Source organism: Amblyomma maculatum, chromosome 1 (assembly GCF_055883805.1).
Source record: "Amblyomma maculatum isolate TAMU_Amacu chromosome 1, ASM5588380v1, whole genome shotgun sequence".
Taxonomy (NCBI): Eukaryota; Metazoa; Arthropoda; class Arachnida; order Ixodida; family Ixodidae; genus Amblyomma; species Amblyomma maculatum.
The window spans coordinates 266482755-266500938 of NC_139344.1; the positions used below are offsets into that span (position 1 = coordinate 266482755).

Here is an 18184-nt window from a genome sequence, read left to right on the forward strand (position 1 = left end):
TGAGGTAGACATGGACGAGCTTGCCGATTCGCAGGTTGATATGGAACGTCTTGTTAAGGACATTACTGTCCGCTAAGCGCGGTCGATGCTGACACCTTACAATTCCGATCAACGTGCTGTTATGCGTAGAAAGACGGCGAAAGAGACGAAGTCTTTCTGAAAACTGTGTTCGAGGAGGTAACAAATTTTGTGCTACAACCTGACGTTCGAAACAGGTAATGTGTAGTTCGATCTGTTTTCCGAAGTCGTCGTTTTCTTTTCGTTTTTTTTTTCTTAATCGAGTTTTTGTTTAATCGCCATTTGCGTTGTAACGATTTAAGCCGGTAGCTCTTAAATTGCCCTGCAGCATATGTACTGGGGCGCTTGTTGCCGGCGGTTGTTAGTTGCCTATGACACCTCGAGGAAATTTTAGTTATTGGCGACCGTAAAATGTGGTCTGAATATGTCATCTTTGCATTGGCAAACGTTTGCGTGCCTTTTCATTCGAGAATGTAATGCGTTCCCGCGTCTGGTGTGTTTTCTTTTTCTCCCATTAGTGTGCTGGTGTTCCCAATCCTGGCAAAGCGCGAAAGGTTCCTGACTCACAAGGTTGTTGAAGAAACCTTCAAAGAACTTTGCAGTTTCTCTTTGGGGCAGGGCGAGCTTCGGAGAACTGCGGTGTGCCTGAAGTCACGGCTGATTTTGTAAACTAAAGCATTCCTTGCTTGCTTTACTCCTGCTGTACTGCAAGTCTGGCGTCCCCTTGACAAAACTCTCACTTTACAGCGCATTTGACAACGGCTACTGCTTGGATGAAGCTGTGCGCAAGATAGCAGTAAGACTTTGTCGAGAAAAAGGACTCCCAGTCGATTTATTTTCACATAGCATCAGGAAACCATCCCCTGCGAGTAAGAAGATGCAAGCGCCAGCTACAAGACCAGCACGGTGAAACTTATTTCCTTCACGGTCACATTGGTTTGCACACATTATGAAGGAAGTTTTCATTCACTATAGTCCAGTTTCAGTACTGTTTTCAGGCAACTAATGTTTGATTTTAACATATAAAAGGCAGACAGTGATGACTGCATACAAGTATATGCTTGTGCTCCTGTGAATGTACAAGCGCTGCGCGCCTGGTTTCTTCATTAGCTTCCTACTGTGTACATGTTTATTTATTTTGCAACATCACCGTTAGGATAGCAAAGCATTTTGCTGGTCACATACTGTCTGCGCATCAGTATCACTCTGTGAAATGCCGATGATCACCTAGAGCCTTCTCTACTTAAGCCATGTTACAATGCCATGGCAGCAATGTACAATTTCAGCTCCAATTTCATTAAAGGGAATTAGTCGGTACAGCAATGTTTACTTGATGTGTTGGGATACCTGCTCGCTGCCTGCCAGAAGGCAACTTAAAACTTGTTCATATATATTCGTAAATTTAAAATTTATACTTGTGTTAAAGATGTGCTTATCATACTTGACTATAATAAGGCAGTGGTTGATTTTGCTGATGTATATTCTCATTCTAAAAATGCAGGCGGCAGAGGCGTCCGGACAAACAGCTTTATGTGCCACCGGGCCGCAAAGCAGAGGCCCTGAAAACAGCCATGGCAGAAAGTCGGGCTGCAAGTGCAGAAACCCAGGATCTTTGCAAAGAGAGTGCTGGTATTTTCCAACGTGATGGCCGTGGAGGAGGTATTTCCTCGCAGCTGCACCAAGCTGCCGAGGCGTGTGGCGTGGAAAGCGATGACGAGGACACTGGTCTTGATGTAGACAACAGCTGTGATGCTCGCTCGACTAGTGCCAATTCCGAAAACAGCGAAAGCGTGATTCAAGTGTGTTTGTCGCTCTCTCAGCGCAATGACACTGTAGACAGCGTGGAAATGGTGCACGAGGATGCTGAAGAAGTGCATTCATTGCCCGAGTCTCGTGGCGTTACAACACAATATGAACACTTGCAAGAGAAGAAAGATGTGCCAAGTTGTGAAGATGGAGCTGGTTTTGTTGGTGATTGTGATGTTGGTGAACAAACTGAATGTGTCACATCAGAAGAAGAGCCTTCGTCTGTGCTTGCATTGAGCACGACAGAGTTATGCAGAGAACATGTTGATGCTTCAGGGGATTGTGCTAGCTTTGCTGCAACAAGCACTGGTGACAAGAATGCTGATACTGAAGATTCATGGGAGGCTCTTTTTGATGAATCAGGCGAATGTATCGCTCCAGGAATTTTGGAAAATGTGAGTGATTAAGTGCAATCTTTTATACTCATGGGAACAAAGAGTAGGCATGTTTCTGATTTATTGCTGCTTGTGCTACCTCAGTACTTGACACACGCCTTTGTAATGCATGTTTTTTTCAAGTAAGAGACCAACAAGCCTGGAAAAATGCAGAGCCAAGACTAGTCCTTACTGCAATTTAGCCAGGAACCTACATCCTGTGTTAGATTCATCCACACATAAAATCAGCCTTTTTTCACGTGCTTCTATTTGTGTGTTGAACTACTTGTATATGCTACTCATTGTGAATGAAGCACAAAGCAAAGCTTTGTGATTAGTTGGTTGTTATTTATGGTAATGCAAACGTGTCAAAGCAGTGTGACTGGAAGAGATGTATACAGGACTTGTGCTATTGTGGATTGTGAGGTTCACAAACTACACGACGGCAAAAAAAATATCTTGGTCTAGCCATTTGCTTGTTTGGGCTCAAATTTCACACTGAGTTGGCATTTGTTTATGATGTTTTGTTTGAGTGGAACATTTCCCAATTTGTTCATGATTAATCGTAAATCCTTGTCGTGTTTGGAGATGGTGAGCCAAAGCAGCAAACCCCCATAAACCAATGTTGGCAGTATACAGCTATTATATATGACAGAGGAATTAGCCTTGTCAAATATAGCATAGTTTTCTCTTGACAAATGTTGATAAGCTGCTGTTCATCACCTGAGAATACCTTTCAAAAGTGCTACAACCTATTCTTATTCAGCTAGTTTTCTTTCCTTCTCACAGTCTGGATCTGCAGTCACTACTTGGCCATGAACATAAAGGGTTATTAAAAATTTGCCAGGGCATACAATTTGGTTTTAGTATAGTCAGGCAGTTCCAACACCTGGAAACTTAAAATCCCTGTAGAGAGTAGGCAGAAGTGTGATTCTTACTCTTGAGGGCTTTGAAAGATTTACTGGAAAGCTGTGTGTTTTCCCATGGCCCATTTTCTTGTCCTTGTTTATGACTCCGTACGATAGTTTGAATTTTTCCCTCTGTGGTGACCGGAACTCATTTTATTCCAGGAAAATGCACACAGGGAGGAGTTGGTTCAACGTCAGAGGGGTAAGTGTAGCAGATGTTGTGATGCATGGTTCTTTATCAAGTTTGAAATTCTCACTTGTTCTACCCCACCTTTGTCATGCTTTTGAATGGGTCTGCTGTGTTCTGTTGGTGGAATATTGAATTTTGTAGTGGTTTAGTCACACGAATTACATGAAGGTGTCCTCCCTTTCACGTGTGAAAATGGCATCTTGTAGCCTGCAGCACGTTCCAAGCAGTTCTAACAGGTAGCAGTTAGAGCTGCATATATAGGCACACCTTGGGCAAACACAGTATTGGTGAGGTCACTCTTACCAGGGAGACTCTTTAAGTGTGAAAAATAATGAGGCTGCTCTAGTATATTTTCAGCCCATGTGGGCTTGGCATGTTGCGTATTGCGGTGAATAGAGGTGACCTATAATGCACCATGGTGGCTTAGTGTTCGGCTGTTGAAACAAGGTTGAGACATCGAATCCCAGCCAAAGCAGTCGCATTTCGATGGAGGCGAAATGCAGAAATACTCATGCATATGAGTTCGGTGCACAGTATGAAGTGGTGAAAAGTAATCTTCAGCTTGCCGCTATGGTGTGCCATATTACCGACCCACTGCTTTGGTACATTTATCCCCACGTAGCATACTGCACCAGAAAGAAGCCGACAAGAGTCATAAACCAAGGAAGACATAAGGAAATGTTTTTATTATTGTTAATATGTGGTGTTGGCAAAAGGGAAATTAACAGTGTAATCATTTTATTGCTGAAAGATAATTGATTAGAAAGCAGAAGAAAACATTTTCCGGCGATTATGATACTCGGTAATGTGAAATTCAATTGCAGTTGTTTGGATAGTTTGGTCTTGTGATGTGCCGAGGTAAATAATTTGAGAGAGATGTGTATATATGTGCATGCTTAGTTACAGCCTACTCTATATTTTCCTGCGCATAGCTATCCTTCAACCAGTGTTCACTTCTTTCCCAGTCCTTGGATGTTATAAAGGAGGAGGTACTGGTGTAACACTGGTTTGATACCTGCTGGTGCCACCCCCATTCTTCATTGGCCTTGTGTCGTGTGACGTTTGTATATTCTGCACAAACATATGTCACTGCGGAAATATATAGGCGACTCTTAAGCTCCATTTCTAAACAGTCACCGGAACGTTTTCATCACTGCCGATTGTTATTCAGTTTAAATGGATTCTTCATTTATTCTTGACACCAGCGCAAAATTTTTAATTTTTTTTTAAATTGGAGCATGGAAAGGAAAGAAAGTTAATACACTTAAGAAATTCAAAATAAAAATATAGAACGGAAACTTGTTTCACTTGCCCATTTCACTCACCCTGTGTCAACATTATGCTATCAATCAGAATCGCACCTTTAACACATGCAGCAGAAGCTGGCACAGAACAGTTGCCTTGCCAGGGCAGGCCACAGCGGGGAATATAACAAAGTAGTCCTTCTGCATATGCGACATGGACATGGCACGGGCGACTAACTCATCAAAGGAAGCTTCCTCGGTGTTTCTATTTTGGTAGGATAGGAAGGCACACCAGCTCTCTCCAGCCTCGCCTTTTGTTTGGTTTTTCTCTTCACATTATTGGCTCAGCTGTGTTGACTGGCTTTCTTTTCTGTCGCTGTCTTTTTGGTGCAGTTTAAGTGGCACGCAGTGTGCTCGCCTTTGCGAAAATTTGGAGCTGAATGTAAAGTGTACCCCCTGGTGTTCTTGTTAGGCTTCGCTCGCTTTCATGTCTTTGCTTCACATTTTGTCCTTTGCAAAACACCTTACAGCACTCGCACACAATATTTTAGGTCCACTTCATGAGTACAAACAAACAAAGTTAAAGATAGATGTCCACCCAGTCAGAAAGCCATGCAAAGTCTGGCTACACCTCATTTCTACTGCTGAAAATCTCCGCTGCGTTTCAGTGTCATCATCTCAAAATGAACATTTGTGGAGAAGGCTGAAATATCAAATGCTACGATTTCAGCGATCTCTTAGGGCACGCACAATGTACCATACTATGCAGACAAAACATAATGAAGACCACGTGCCTGCCTAACATTGCTAGGCCCCTTCAAGGACATGACGCGACCGTGTTAATGGCTTGTCTGCATGCTTCTCCTTGCAGATCCTCATTTGCGTACATGCACTTTGCTGCTGGCCTAATTATTAATCACTAATTTGTACCTCCATTATCTCATATCTACTCATTAGCATGCGCCCCGCCGTGGTGGTGCAGTGGCAAGGTTGCTCGACTGTTGTGCCAAAGGATACGAAATTGATTCCCGGCCGCAGTGGCCACTTTTTGTTGGAGGTGAAACACAAGATGCCCATGTGCTCTGCGATATCAGCGCACATTAAAGAAATTTCTGGAGCCCTCCACTATGGCTTCTCTCATAGTCTTAGTTGCTTTGGGACGTTCAAACCATCATTGGCATGCACTTGTGCATGCTAGCTAGGTGGCTTTGAAGTGGCTACCATTATCTATAAGTGACCTATGCTCAATGGGCATAGTAAGGAAAGAGGTAAAGTTACTTGTGTTGTAGCTTTGCAGGCACTTTTGAGACCGATGATTTTTTACTTTCTTTCAGCACAATTGCCGTAAGTTATTTCCACAATGCATGATTACTAACATCACAGCTTTTTACATTTAATATCTTTACTCTGGTTTCCTATTTGACTGTATATCTAAGGTTGTACGAAAGCTTTACTCACTTAGTTTCTGCATTGACGAAAGAGGCTGAGTCATCAACTCGTTCTGGTATTCACATAGACATGTGATACGATTGACCTACATAAATGACTTGCCTGCTAACAGAATATCTGCTGGTTTCGTTTGGTTTTGGGGTTTAACGTCCCATAATATCTGCTGTACCTATTGCTGATGATTGCTTAATATACAGTGCAGTCCACTTATAACGATATTGAGAAAAATAGAAAATCCGATTGTTATAACCGTTTATCGTTACATGTGGACCGGTGAAAAATAATGGCATAAAAAAAGCCCACACCCACGTATTTTCTCATGCATGTAGGCTTGCCTACTTACCAGCGATGAGTAAATCAGGTTGAACAACGCTAATCATCGTAAAGAGCACTATTACAGGATATATCAAAAGCCACAAAATAACTTAAGCATACTTAAAAAAGTTGGACAGACAAATGTTCGTGGTAAACATCTGCTGGGCGGCGATAGAGCTATCATTGTATCCGATGTACCGCCGATAATGGATCATTATGCCTGGTTTATTTTTACATTGGGCCAATGGAAAAATTGATAAATTACAAGTATTTGATCGTATACAGTATAATCTTGTTACAAGAAACATAGTTACAAGAGACACTCGGTTATAAGAGACACATGAAAATGGTTTGGTTGGTTTTCCTATGCTTGCCATGTTAACAACATTGCATACAAAAGACATGGTTACAAGAGACACTCTGTTACTAAGGGCAACTTTTGCAAGCCCCTAAAGTAACTTCTTCACTATTTAGAAGAGACAATTAACCTAGGTGCGCTCATGCAACACAGCTGACTCCTAGTCGTACCAACTCGTATGTGTGGCAGTTTATATTTCCTTATCTAAATTCTGTTCCATATCAGTGTCCTGTTTTGTTGCAACATGTCAGGAACAAAGGAGGAGTGCCTCCTCTTAACTGGGAAATCAAAATGTCGCTGTTGCTTCAGTCGCACAGGAATGTGATGACAGTGGCTGAAACAATGGGAACATTTTGACTTCCCAGTCAAGAGGAGGCACCCCATCTTGGTTCCTGACATATTTTGCAACAAAACAAGACACTGATATGGAACAGAATAAGATTTTTTGCTTACAAGAGACATCTTTTACGGATCCCTTGAGTATCTCTTGTAACAAGGTTTTACTGTATCTGGTATCGTTATAAGTGGACTGCACTGTATTGCAAAATAATAGAGAATTGCAAATTATTGCGTGGTATATTGTAAAGTACCTAACCAATAGTGCTGTCATAAAATTAGTTTTATAAACTACTGAAAAAAAATGCATACACACACACAGCGAGTAAGTATTTGTTGATATTGATGTGGCTAATGCAATGTTTGGCAGGAAGTCCTTGATTTGGCATTTCGCCTATCTGCAGTTACTTGGTGCTCTTGGAATCAAGCTAAGCTGGAGTTCTCTGATCATTGCCTAATAATGTTAGGCTCTTAAGAAGGTTTTGTGTAGCCTCATTATGTTCCCATTGGGATATGAGCACTTCTTTTTTAAGAGATGAAAAATGCCATGACCACATTTAAATTGCGTGGATTTGTTTTAACCCTTGTAGTGGTTAAAGCTTAAAAGGAGCTGTTCATTTAGCAAACTTGCTAGATGATTCCATAAGTGCTGCCTTTTTTTGCCGCATGCCTAAGCCCTGTTCTCCCTCTTGAGTGCCGCTTTTACTGTAGCAGTCATCTTTCTCCTCTTGCCAGGGACTCGACCCAGAACACAACACCTCTGCCGAGCCCTGCCGCATCAGCACCGGCAGCAGCAGCAGCGGCAACAGCACAGTCGTCACCAGGAGGCCAACAGGCATCGCAACGGGGCCCCAGGCACATAGCTTTCTTTTCACATAGCATCAGGAAACCATCCCCTGCGAGTAAGACGATGCAAGCGCCAGCTACAAGACCAGCACGGTGAAACTTATTTCCTTCACGGTCACATTGGTTTGCACACATTATGAAGAAGGTTTTCATTCACCATAGTCCAGTTTCAGTACTGTTTTCAGGCAACTAATGTTTGATTTTAGCATGTAAAAGGCAGACAGTGATGACTGCATACAAATATATGCTTGTGCTCCTGTGAATGTACGACAAGCGCTGCGCGCCTGGTTTCTTCATTAGCTTCCTGCTGTGTACATGTTTATTTATTTTGCAACATCACCGCTAGGATAGCAAGGCATTTTGCTGGTCACATACTGTCTGCGCATCTGTATCACCCTGTGAAATGCCGATGATTACCTAGAGCCTTCTCTACTTAAGCCATGTTACAATGCCATGGCAGCAATGTACAATTTCAGCTCCAATTTCATTAAAGGGAGTTAGTTGGTACAGCAATGTTTACTTGATGTGTTGGGATACCTGCTCGCTGCCTGCGAGAAGGCAACTTAAAAGTTGTTCATATATATTCGTAAATTTAAAATTTATACTAGTGTTAAGTATGTGTTTGCCATACTTGACTATAATAAGGCAGTGGTTGATTTTGCTGATGTATATTCTCATTCTAAACATGCAGGCGGCAGAGGCGTCCGGACTTACAGCTTTATGTGCCACCGGGCCGCAAAGCAGAGGCCCTGAAAACAGCCATGGCAGAAAGTCGGGCTGCAAGTGCAGAAACCCAGGATCTTTGCAAAGAGAGTGCTGGTATTTTCCAACGTGATGGCCGTGGAGGAGGTATTTCCTCGCAGCTGCACCAAGCTGCCGAGACGTGTGGCGTGGAAAGCGATGACGAGGACACTGGTCTTGATGTAGACAACAGCTGTGATGCTCGCTCGACTAGTGCCAATTCCGAAAACAGCGAAAGCGTGATTCAAGTGTGTTTGTCGCTCTCTCAGCGCAATGACACTGTAGACAGCGTGGAAATGGTGCACGAGGATGCTGAAGAAGTGCATTCATTGCCCGAGTCTCGTGGCGTTACAACACAATATGAACACTTGCAAGAGAAGAAAGATGTGCCAAGTTGTGAAGATGGAGCTGGTTTTGTTGGTGATTGTGATGTTGGTGAACAAACTGAATGTGTCACATCAGAAGAAGAGCCTTCGTCTGTGCTTGCATTGAGCACGACAGAGTTATGCAGAGAACATGTTGATGCTTCAGGGGATTGTGCTAGCTTTGCTGCAACAAGCACTGGTGACAAGAATGCTGATACTGAAGATTCATGGGAGGCTCTTTTTGATGAATCAGGCGAATGTATCGCTCCAGGAATTTTGGAAAATGTGAGTGATTAAGTGCAATCTTTTATACTCATGGGAACAAAGAGTAGGCATGTTTCTGATTTATTGCTGCTTGTGCTACCTCAGTACTTGACACACGCCTTTGTAATGCATGTTTTTTTCAAGTAAGAGACCAACAAGCCTGGAAAAATGCAGAGCCAAGACTAGTCCTTACTGCAATTTAGCCAGGAACCTACATCCTGTGTTAGATTCATCCACACATAAAATCAGCCTTTTTTCACGTGCTTCTATTTGTGTGTTGAACTACTTGTATATGCTACTCATTGTGAATGAAGCACAAAGCAAAGCTTTGTGATTAGTTGGTTGTTATTTATGGTAATGCAAACGTGTCAAAGCAGTGTGACTGGAAGAGATGTATACAGGACTTGTGCTATTGTGGATTGTGAGGTTCACAAACTACACGACGGCAAAAAAAATATCTTGGTCTAGCCATTTGCTTGTTTGGGCTCAAATTTCACACTGAGTTGGCATTTGTTTATGATGTTTTGTTTGAGTGGAACATTTCCCAATTTGTTCATGATTAATCGTAAATCCTTGTCGTGTTTGGAGATGGTGAGCCAAAGCAGCAAACCCCCATAAACCAATGTTGGCAGTATACAGCTATTATATATGACAGAGGAATTAGCCTTGTCAAATATAGCATAGTTTTCTCTTGACAAATGTTGATAAGCTGCTGTTCATCACCTGAGAATACCTTTCAAAAGTGCTACAACCTATTCTTATTCAGCTAGTTTTCTTTCCTTCTCACAGTCTGGATCTGCAGTCACTACTTGGCCATGAACATAAAGGGTTATTAAAAATTTGCCAGGGCATACAATTTGGTTTTAGTATAGTCAGGCAGTTCCAACACCTGGAAACTTAAAATCCCTGTAGAGAGTAGGCAGAAGTGTGATTCTTACTCTTGAGGGCTTTGAAAGATTTACTGGAAAGCTGTGTGTTTTCCCATGGCCCATTTTCTTGTCCTTGTTTATGACTCCGTACGATAGTTTGAATTTTTCCCTCTGTGGTGACCGGAACTCATTTTATTCCAGGAAAATGCACACAGGGAGGAGTTGGTTCAACGTCAGAGGGGTAAGTGTAGCAGATGTTGTGATGCATGGTTCTTTATCAAGTTTGAAATTCTCACTTGTTCTACCCCACCTTTGTCATGCTTTTGAATGGGTCTGCTGTGTTCTGTTGGTGGAATATTGAATTTTGTAGTGGTTTAGTCACACGAATTACATGAAGGTGTCCTCCCTTTCACGTGTGAAAATGGCATCTTGTAGCCTGCAGCACGTTCCAAGCAGTTCTAACAGGTAGCAGTTAGAGCTGCATATATAGGCACACCTTGGGCAAACACAGTATTGGTGAGGTCACTCTTACCAGGGAGACTCTTTAAGTGTGAAAAATAATGAGGCTGCTCTAGTATATTTTCAGCCCATGTGGGCTTGGCATGTTGCGTATTGCGGTGAATAGAGGTGACCTATAATGCACCATGGTGGCTTAGTGTTCGGCTGTTGAAACAAGGTTGAGACATCGAATCCCAGCCAAAGCAGTCGCATTTCGATGGAGGCGAAATGCAGAAATACTCATGCATATGAGTTCGGTGCACAGTATGAAGTGGTGAAAAGTAATCTTCAGCTTGCCGCTATGGTGTGCCATATTACCGACCCACTGCTTTGGTACATTTATCCCCACGTAGCATACTGCACCAGAAAGAAGCCGACAAGAGTCATAAACCAAGGAAGACATAAGGAAATGTTTTTATTATTGTTAATATGTGGTGTTGGCAAAAGGGAAATTAACAGTGTAATCATTTTATTGCTGAAAGATAATTGATTAGAAAGCAGAAGAAAACATTTTCCGGCGATTATGATACTCGGTAATGTGAAATTCAATTGCAGTTGTTTGGATAGTTTGGTCTTGTGATGTGCCGAGGTAAATAATTTGAGAGAGATGTGTATATATGTGCATGCTTAGTTACAGCCTACTCTATATTTTCCTGCGCATAGCTATCCTTCAACCAGTGTTCACTTCTTTCCCAGTCCTTGGATGTTATAAAGGAGGAGGTACTGGTGTAACACTGGTTTGATACCTGCTGGTGCCACCCCCATTCTTCATTGGCCTTGTGTCGTGTGACGTTTGTATATTCTGCACAAACATATGTCACTGCGGAAATATATAGGCGACTCTTAAGCTCCATTTCTAAACAGTCACCGGAACGTTTTCATCACTGCCGATTGTTATTCAGTTTAAATGGATTCTTCATTTATTCTTGACACCAGCGCAAAATTTTTAATTTTTTTTTAAATTGGAGCATGGAAAGGAAAGAAAGTTAATACACTTAAGAAATTCAAAATAAAAATATAGAACGGAAACTTGTTTCACTTGCCCATTTCACTCACCCTGTGTCAACATTATGCTATCAATCAGAATCGCACCTTTAACACATGCAGCAGAAGCTGGCACAGAACAGTTGCCTTGCCAGGGCAGGCCACAGCGGGGAATATAACAAAGTAGTCCTTCTGCATATGCGACATGGACATGGCACGGGCGACTAACTCATCAAAGGAAGCTTCCTCGGTGTTTCTATTTTGGTAGGATAGGAAGGCACACCAGCTCTCTCCAGCCTCGCCTTTTGTTTGGTTTTTCTCTTCACATTATTGGCTCAGCTGTGTTGACTGGCTTTCTTTTCTGTCGCTGTCTTTTTGGTGCAGTTTAAGTGGCACGCAGTGTGCTCGCCTTTGCGAAAATTTGGAGCTGAATGTAAAGTGTACCCCCTGGTGTTCTTGTTAGGCTTCGCTCGCTTTCATGTCTTTGCTTCACATTTTGTCCTTTGCAAAACACCTTACAGCACTCGCACACAATATTTTAGGTCCACTTCATGAGTACAAACAAACAAAGTTAAAGATAGATGTCCACCCAGTCAGAAAGCCATGCAAAGTCTGGCTACACCTCATTTCTACTGCTGAAAATCTCCGCTGCGTTTCAGTGTCATCATCTCAAAATGAACATTTGTGGAGAAGGCTGAAATATCAAATGCTACGATTTCAGCGATCTCTTAGGGCACGCACAATGTACCATACTATGCAGACAAAACATAATGAAGACCACGTGCCTGCCTAACATTGCTAGGCCCCTTCAAGGACATGACGCGACCGTGTTAATGGCTTGTCTGCATGCTTCTCCTTGCAGATCCTCATTTGCGTACATGCACTTTGCTGCTGGCCTAATTATTAATCACTAATTTGTACCTCCATTATCTCATATCTACTCATTAGCATGCGCCCCGCCGTGGTGGTGCAGTGGCAAGGTTGCTCGACTGTTGTGCCAAAGGATACGAAATTGATTCCCGGCCGCAGTGGCCACTTTTTGTTGGAGGTGAAACACAAGATGCCCATGTGCTCTGCGATATCAGCGCACATTAAAGAAATTTCTGGAGCCCTCCACTATGGCTTCTCTCATAGTCTTAGTTGCTTTGGGACGTTCAAACCATCATTGGCATGCACTTGTGCATGCTAGCTAGGTGGCTTTGAAGTGGCTACCATTATCTATAAGTGACCTATGCTCAATGGGCATAGTAAGGAAAGAGGTAAAGTTACTTGTGTTGTAGCTTTGCAGGCACTTTTGAGACCGATGATTTTTTACTTTCTTTCAGCACAATTGCCGTAAGTTATTTCCACAATGCATGATTACTAACATCACAGCTTTTTACATTTAATATCTTTACTCTGGTTTCCTATTTGACTGTATATCTAAGGTTGTACGAAAGCTTTACTCACTTAGTTTCTGCATTGACGAAAGAGGCTGAGTCATCAACTCGTTCTGGTATTCACATAGACATGTGATACGATTGACCTACATAAATGACTTGCCTGCTAACAGAATATCTGCTGGTTTCGTTTGGTTTTGGGGTTTAACGTCCCATAATATCTGCTGTACCTATTGCTGATGATTGCTTAATATACAGTGCAGTCCACTTATAACGATATTGAGAAAAATAGAAAATCCGATTGTTATAACCGTTTATCGTTACATGTGGACCGGTGAAAAATAATGGCATAAAAAAAGCCCACACCCACGTATTTTCTCATGCATGTAGGCTTGCCTACTTACCAGCGATGAGTAAATCAGGTTGAACAACGCTAATCATCGTAAAGAGCACTATTACAGGATATATCAAAAGCCACAAAATAACTTAAGCATACTTAAAAAAGTTGGACAGACAAATGTTCGTGGTAAACATCTGCTGGGCGGCGATAGAGCTATCATTGTATCCGATGTACCGCCGATAATGGATCATTATGCCTGGTTTATTTTTACATTGGGCCAATGGAAAAATTGATAAATTACAAGTATTTGATCGTATACAGTATAATCTTGTTACAAGAAACATAGTTACAAGAGACACTCGGTTATAAGAGACACATGAAAATGGTTTGGTTGGTTTTCCTATGCTTGCCATGTTAACAACATTGCATACAAAAGACATGGTTACAAGAGACACTCTGTTACTAAGGGCAACTTTTGCAAGCCCCTAAAGTAACTTCTTCACTATTTAGAAGAGACAATTAACCTAGGTGCGCTCATGCAACACAGCTGACTCCTAGTCGTACCAACTCGTATGTGTGGCAGTTTATATTTCCTTATCTAAATTCTGTTCCATATCAGTGTCCTGTTTTGTTGCAACATGTCAGGAACAAAGGAGGAGTGCCTCCTCTTAACTGGGAAATCAAAATGTCGCTGTTGCTTCAGTCGCACAGGAATGTGATGACAGTGGCTGAAACAATGGGAACATTTTGACTTCCCACTCCAGAGGAGGCACCCCATCTTGGTTCCTGACATATTTTGCAACAAAACAAGACACTGATATGGAACAGAATAAGATTTTTTGCTTACAAGAGACATCTTTTACGGATCCCTTGAGTGTCTCTTGTAACGAGGTTTTACTGTATCTGGTATCGTTATAAGTGGACTGCACTGTATTGCAAAATAATAGAGAATTGCAAATTATTGCGTGGTATATTGTAAAGTACCTAACCAATAGTGCTGTCATAAAATTAGTTTTATAAACTACTGAAAAAAAAATGCATACACACACACAGCGAGTAAGTATTTGTTGATATTGATGTGGCTAATGCAATGTTTGGCAGGAAGTCCTTGATTTGGCATTTCGCCTATCTGCAGTTACTTGGTGCTCTTGGAATCAAGCTAAGCTGGAGTTCTCTGATCATTGCCTCATAATGTTAGGCTCTTAAGAAGGTTTTGTGTAGCCTCATTATGTTCCCATTGGGATATGAGCACTTCTTTTTTCAGAGATGAAAAATGCCATGACCACATTTAAATTGCGTGGATTTGTTTTAACCCTTGTAGTGGTTAAAGCTTAAAAGGAGCTGTTCATTTAGCAAACTTGCTAGATGATTCCATAAGTGCTGCCTTTTTTTGCCGCATGCCTAAGCCCTGTTCTCCCTCTTGAGTGCCGCTTTTACTGTAGCAGTCATCTTTCTCCTCTTGCCAGGGACTCGACCCAGAACACAACACCTCTGCCGAGCCCTGCCGCATCAGCGCCGGCAGCAGCAGCAGCAGTAACAGCACAGTCGTCACGAGGAGGCCAACAGGCATCGTAACAGGGCCCCAGGCAACAGAGACCCTTGCCCGCACAGAAGAAAAAGGGTGGCCGGTGGTGAAGCCAGCTGGCTTCCCTGTCACTGCCACTATTGTTCTTGTAAAAACAATTTTCATTTCCTTGGCACAATCAGTCGCTTGTACTTGGTGGTAGTTGAGCAGTTTTCAGTGTCAACTTTTGCCACTGAAACTGAAAGCCAATCATGGAAGCTCATTTTTGCACCACTATACTAACAAATTTTCTTAAAACTGCAGAAAAGTGCTCAGCTGCTAATGCAGTTGCCATAGCTTTTGTTTTTTTTTTCTATGCACATTCAGCTCCATAAAGTCCAGATGCTGGCCTGTCATTATCGATCCTCAGTTCTTTTTCCTGCGCAATCATCACAGGTTTCATGATGATGAGGTGTGGTGCAACCATGCAAGACACTAATTAGAATATCGCTGTTGTCTCATGCACAAATTGCTGCTCGATAATCTTACAGTAAGGTTCATTCATTCAAATTACTTTCCTGTAAGCATCTCTAATCTGAAGTCAAAATCTAACCTTTCATTCCCCCAATTTAAGGTGTAAAGTAGCCAGACTATATCTTTTTCACAAATTTTGTAATGCGCCACTTGAAATCTGCATAGTCATTTCTACTCATTGTTTCTTGCCACCTTAGTAATTTCGGCAATCTTGCTAGGTATTATCTACATGTATCAGTGCACATTTTTATGCTTTCTTCGTCCATACTGCAAGGAGTTGGAATATCATTCCTGCTGAAGCAGTTCACCACACCCGTCTTGCACACTTCAAGGCGTTCATTGGAAGAACAATGAAGAGGCCACCCTCCATGGGAATAAACAGTTGCGGGGCTAAAGACATTATGTAGTAAAATCAGTTAATTAGCTACATAAATGCAGATTCCATACTTTGTTGGTTTATGGAGGCTTAACATCCCAAAGCGACTTAGGCTATGGAGACGCTCCATGCTTCATAATGAAATGCGTAATTGCAAAAGCTTCTTTGAAAGCATGCGCAAGACGTACAAACATCGGGTGAGAGTGTGACTCGCTGTATGCATGTTGCACTTGTATACGGTAACATAAAAAAAAATATGAATGTGCTAGATGAAATATTCAATAGTCGCAAGCATGAGTCCTGTGACAGAAATTTTTATTTAGATTAACCGATTTTCTTGTTTAAAATTCGATTAAGACGAGAATATAAATTGAACACCTGACTTGCAAGTTTTCGCATTTTGCGAGGTGGAGAAGGCATACATGCGCATTGCTGTCTTGTTTGAGCAGTTAGAATTAGCTGATCAGGCTTTAGTGTGGCACTAAAGAACTTCATTTTCAATGCTGGTTTACTGTTTTTTTCTTCAACCTAGAGGAGGAACTGCTGGGAAATGTTTAGGTCGTGATAATGCGAATTGGAAGGTGCTCGCACACATCTTCCTCACTTCAAGCAACAGCACGCAAGGACTACTCGCTATGCATGTCTGTATGTTCTTTTGGGACTGAATTACGCAACAATCGCATCTCAAAAGCTGTCAGAAACATTTTAATTAGTCTGTTTCAATTGGTCCAGCATGTCTGCTGTTCAGAATCAACCAATAGAAGCAGGGCCAACCGATCCATTTGTGACAGATTTGTGATGTGATATTTCGCAACATGGACCCCTGTACTGCCCTCTTGGCCGTTAAGTTTGGGTAATTTTTTCTTGCAATTTTAAATGTAAGCTTCATGCTTGGAATGAAGTAGCATTCATATGGTGCATGACAGGAGTGCAAGTTGTCTTGGGAAGTGCAATTTAGAGACGATTTTACAATAAGTTGGTCTTTCCCAACTGCATTATCTGGTCTGCTGGCCTCTGTAGCATGCCATTTTCACAATTCAACTGCAACACACTGCTTTCTAACTAAAAGAGCAGAATGACTACAATAGCTGATTAAAAGTATGAATACTTCATTTGTTAAAATACAGAAACAACTCAAGTTTTGTGGAACATGCAAGCTGTAATACAATTTCTGTGCGGTTCTGTCACAAATTCGGATCCTTGCAGCTGGGTGGATATATATTAAATCTGCCAGACCGTTTGTCACACATAGCTTTCACCCATACATTAACAATACTTCCTGCAATATGTCTATTAAAAACTGTGAGATTTGTGTGGAACATTTCAACTTCAGCACCGCTTTTTAGCCAAACCTCATAACTGCAGTGCCGAAAAACAATGAATGCTATATTCCATGGCTGAAGCCAGGAAACTGTCAACTGTTTGTTGCTGCCAGAATGTTGCATGATTTCACACCTAAGTTCCATGACTGGCCCTGGGAAAAAGGTTTCTTGATCTGTGTCGCTTGTGTCGACTGTTTGAATACTACTCAGGCGAACAAGCAGTGGTATAATTGACGAGTCAACTGCTGTACCTTGATAAATGTGGAAAAGCCATTTGGGATTGTCACTGGACAGGTGCAGTGGAACTTGCTCGCTTTGGAGTATTAGCTGCTGTGCTTCTTGTGACATGTGGTATATTCCTCCAAACCGTGCTTCATATTCGGGATGAAATACTGTGTTGTTCTTGTTTATATTCGTCTATGCTGCATAGGCAATCATCATACCTGGAAGGCTTGCAAGAGTTTTGTATGGAGTGTAATTGTCGGGATTAATGCCATATAGGGACCGGGCGCCCGTTGTATAGCGCCACCGTCGCCTCGGTGGAACAGCGCCTCCCGCGGCGGAGTGCCGAAACAGCGGAATGGTGAGGCAGCAGAGCGGCGCAGTCGTTTCCGTTCTGCAAGGTGTTTTTGAGCCTGTCCCTACCCGTAGTTTTGCGGTGTGGCTTTGAGAGCTTTGAGCTGCTTTGAGTAATCACAAGGAGTATTTTTTGATCGGGAAATCTTGAAAAAGAAAAGGGGCGTTGTCGGCAGGGCGTGCGTTTTTTTTTTTTTTATTTTTTTTTTTGAAAAACCACCTTGCGCATGGTATTTCTGTTATAAACTCGAAAATGCCGCGTGCGTGATTTCACCACGCGCTAGGAACCCCTTCGTTAGGCACTTGGTAAGGCGACTTTGAAGACGGGAATTGCGCCTGCACTGCGCGTCCATCTTATATTAGGTCTAGTCGAAACCTGCCTGAAGATCAAATACCGCCGAGCCCTGTAGCCGTGTCGCCGTAGTAGTGGTAGTTGTAATGGTCAGCGTTCATGTAACATGAAAACGATGCTGCACTTGTCTTTTTTGGTAGTAGCTAGGCTCAAATGATTCAGAGCAGAATAATAGCAAATGACATTCCAGTTTCAACCTTGCAACGAGAGCTGTAAAAGGAGAAAAATAAACAAGC

The 18184-nt window shown here is 42.2% G+C and overlaps 1 protein-coding gene across 1 annotated transcript in view; it reads left to right on the forward strand.

Annotated features, from left to right (window-relative positions):
- Positions 1–10: 10 nt before the first annotated feature.
- Positions 11–18184, forward strand: part of LOC146206467 (uncharacterized) — a 36912-nt gene continuing 18738 nt past the window's right edge. The window contains exons 1-10 of the mRNA XM_084609428.1: positions 11–34; positions 130–215; positions 537–683; positions 766–924; positions 1520–2219; positions 3269–3308; positions 7734–7860; positions 8051–8053; positions 8536–9235; positions 14751–14957. Coding sequence (XP_084465554.1) covers positions 11–34; positions 130–215; positions 537–683; positions 766–924; positions 1520–2219; positions 3269–3308; positions 7734–7860; positions 8051–8053; positions 8536–9235; positions 14751–14957 — 2193 coding nt within the window. The remainder of the gene's footprint in view (positions 35–129; positions 216–536; positions 684–765; positions 925–1519; positions 2220–3268; positions 3309–7733; positions 7861–8050; positions 8054–8535; positions 9236–14750; positions 14958–18184) is intronic.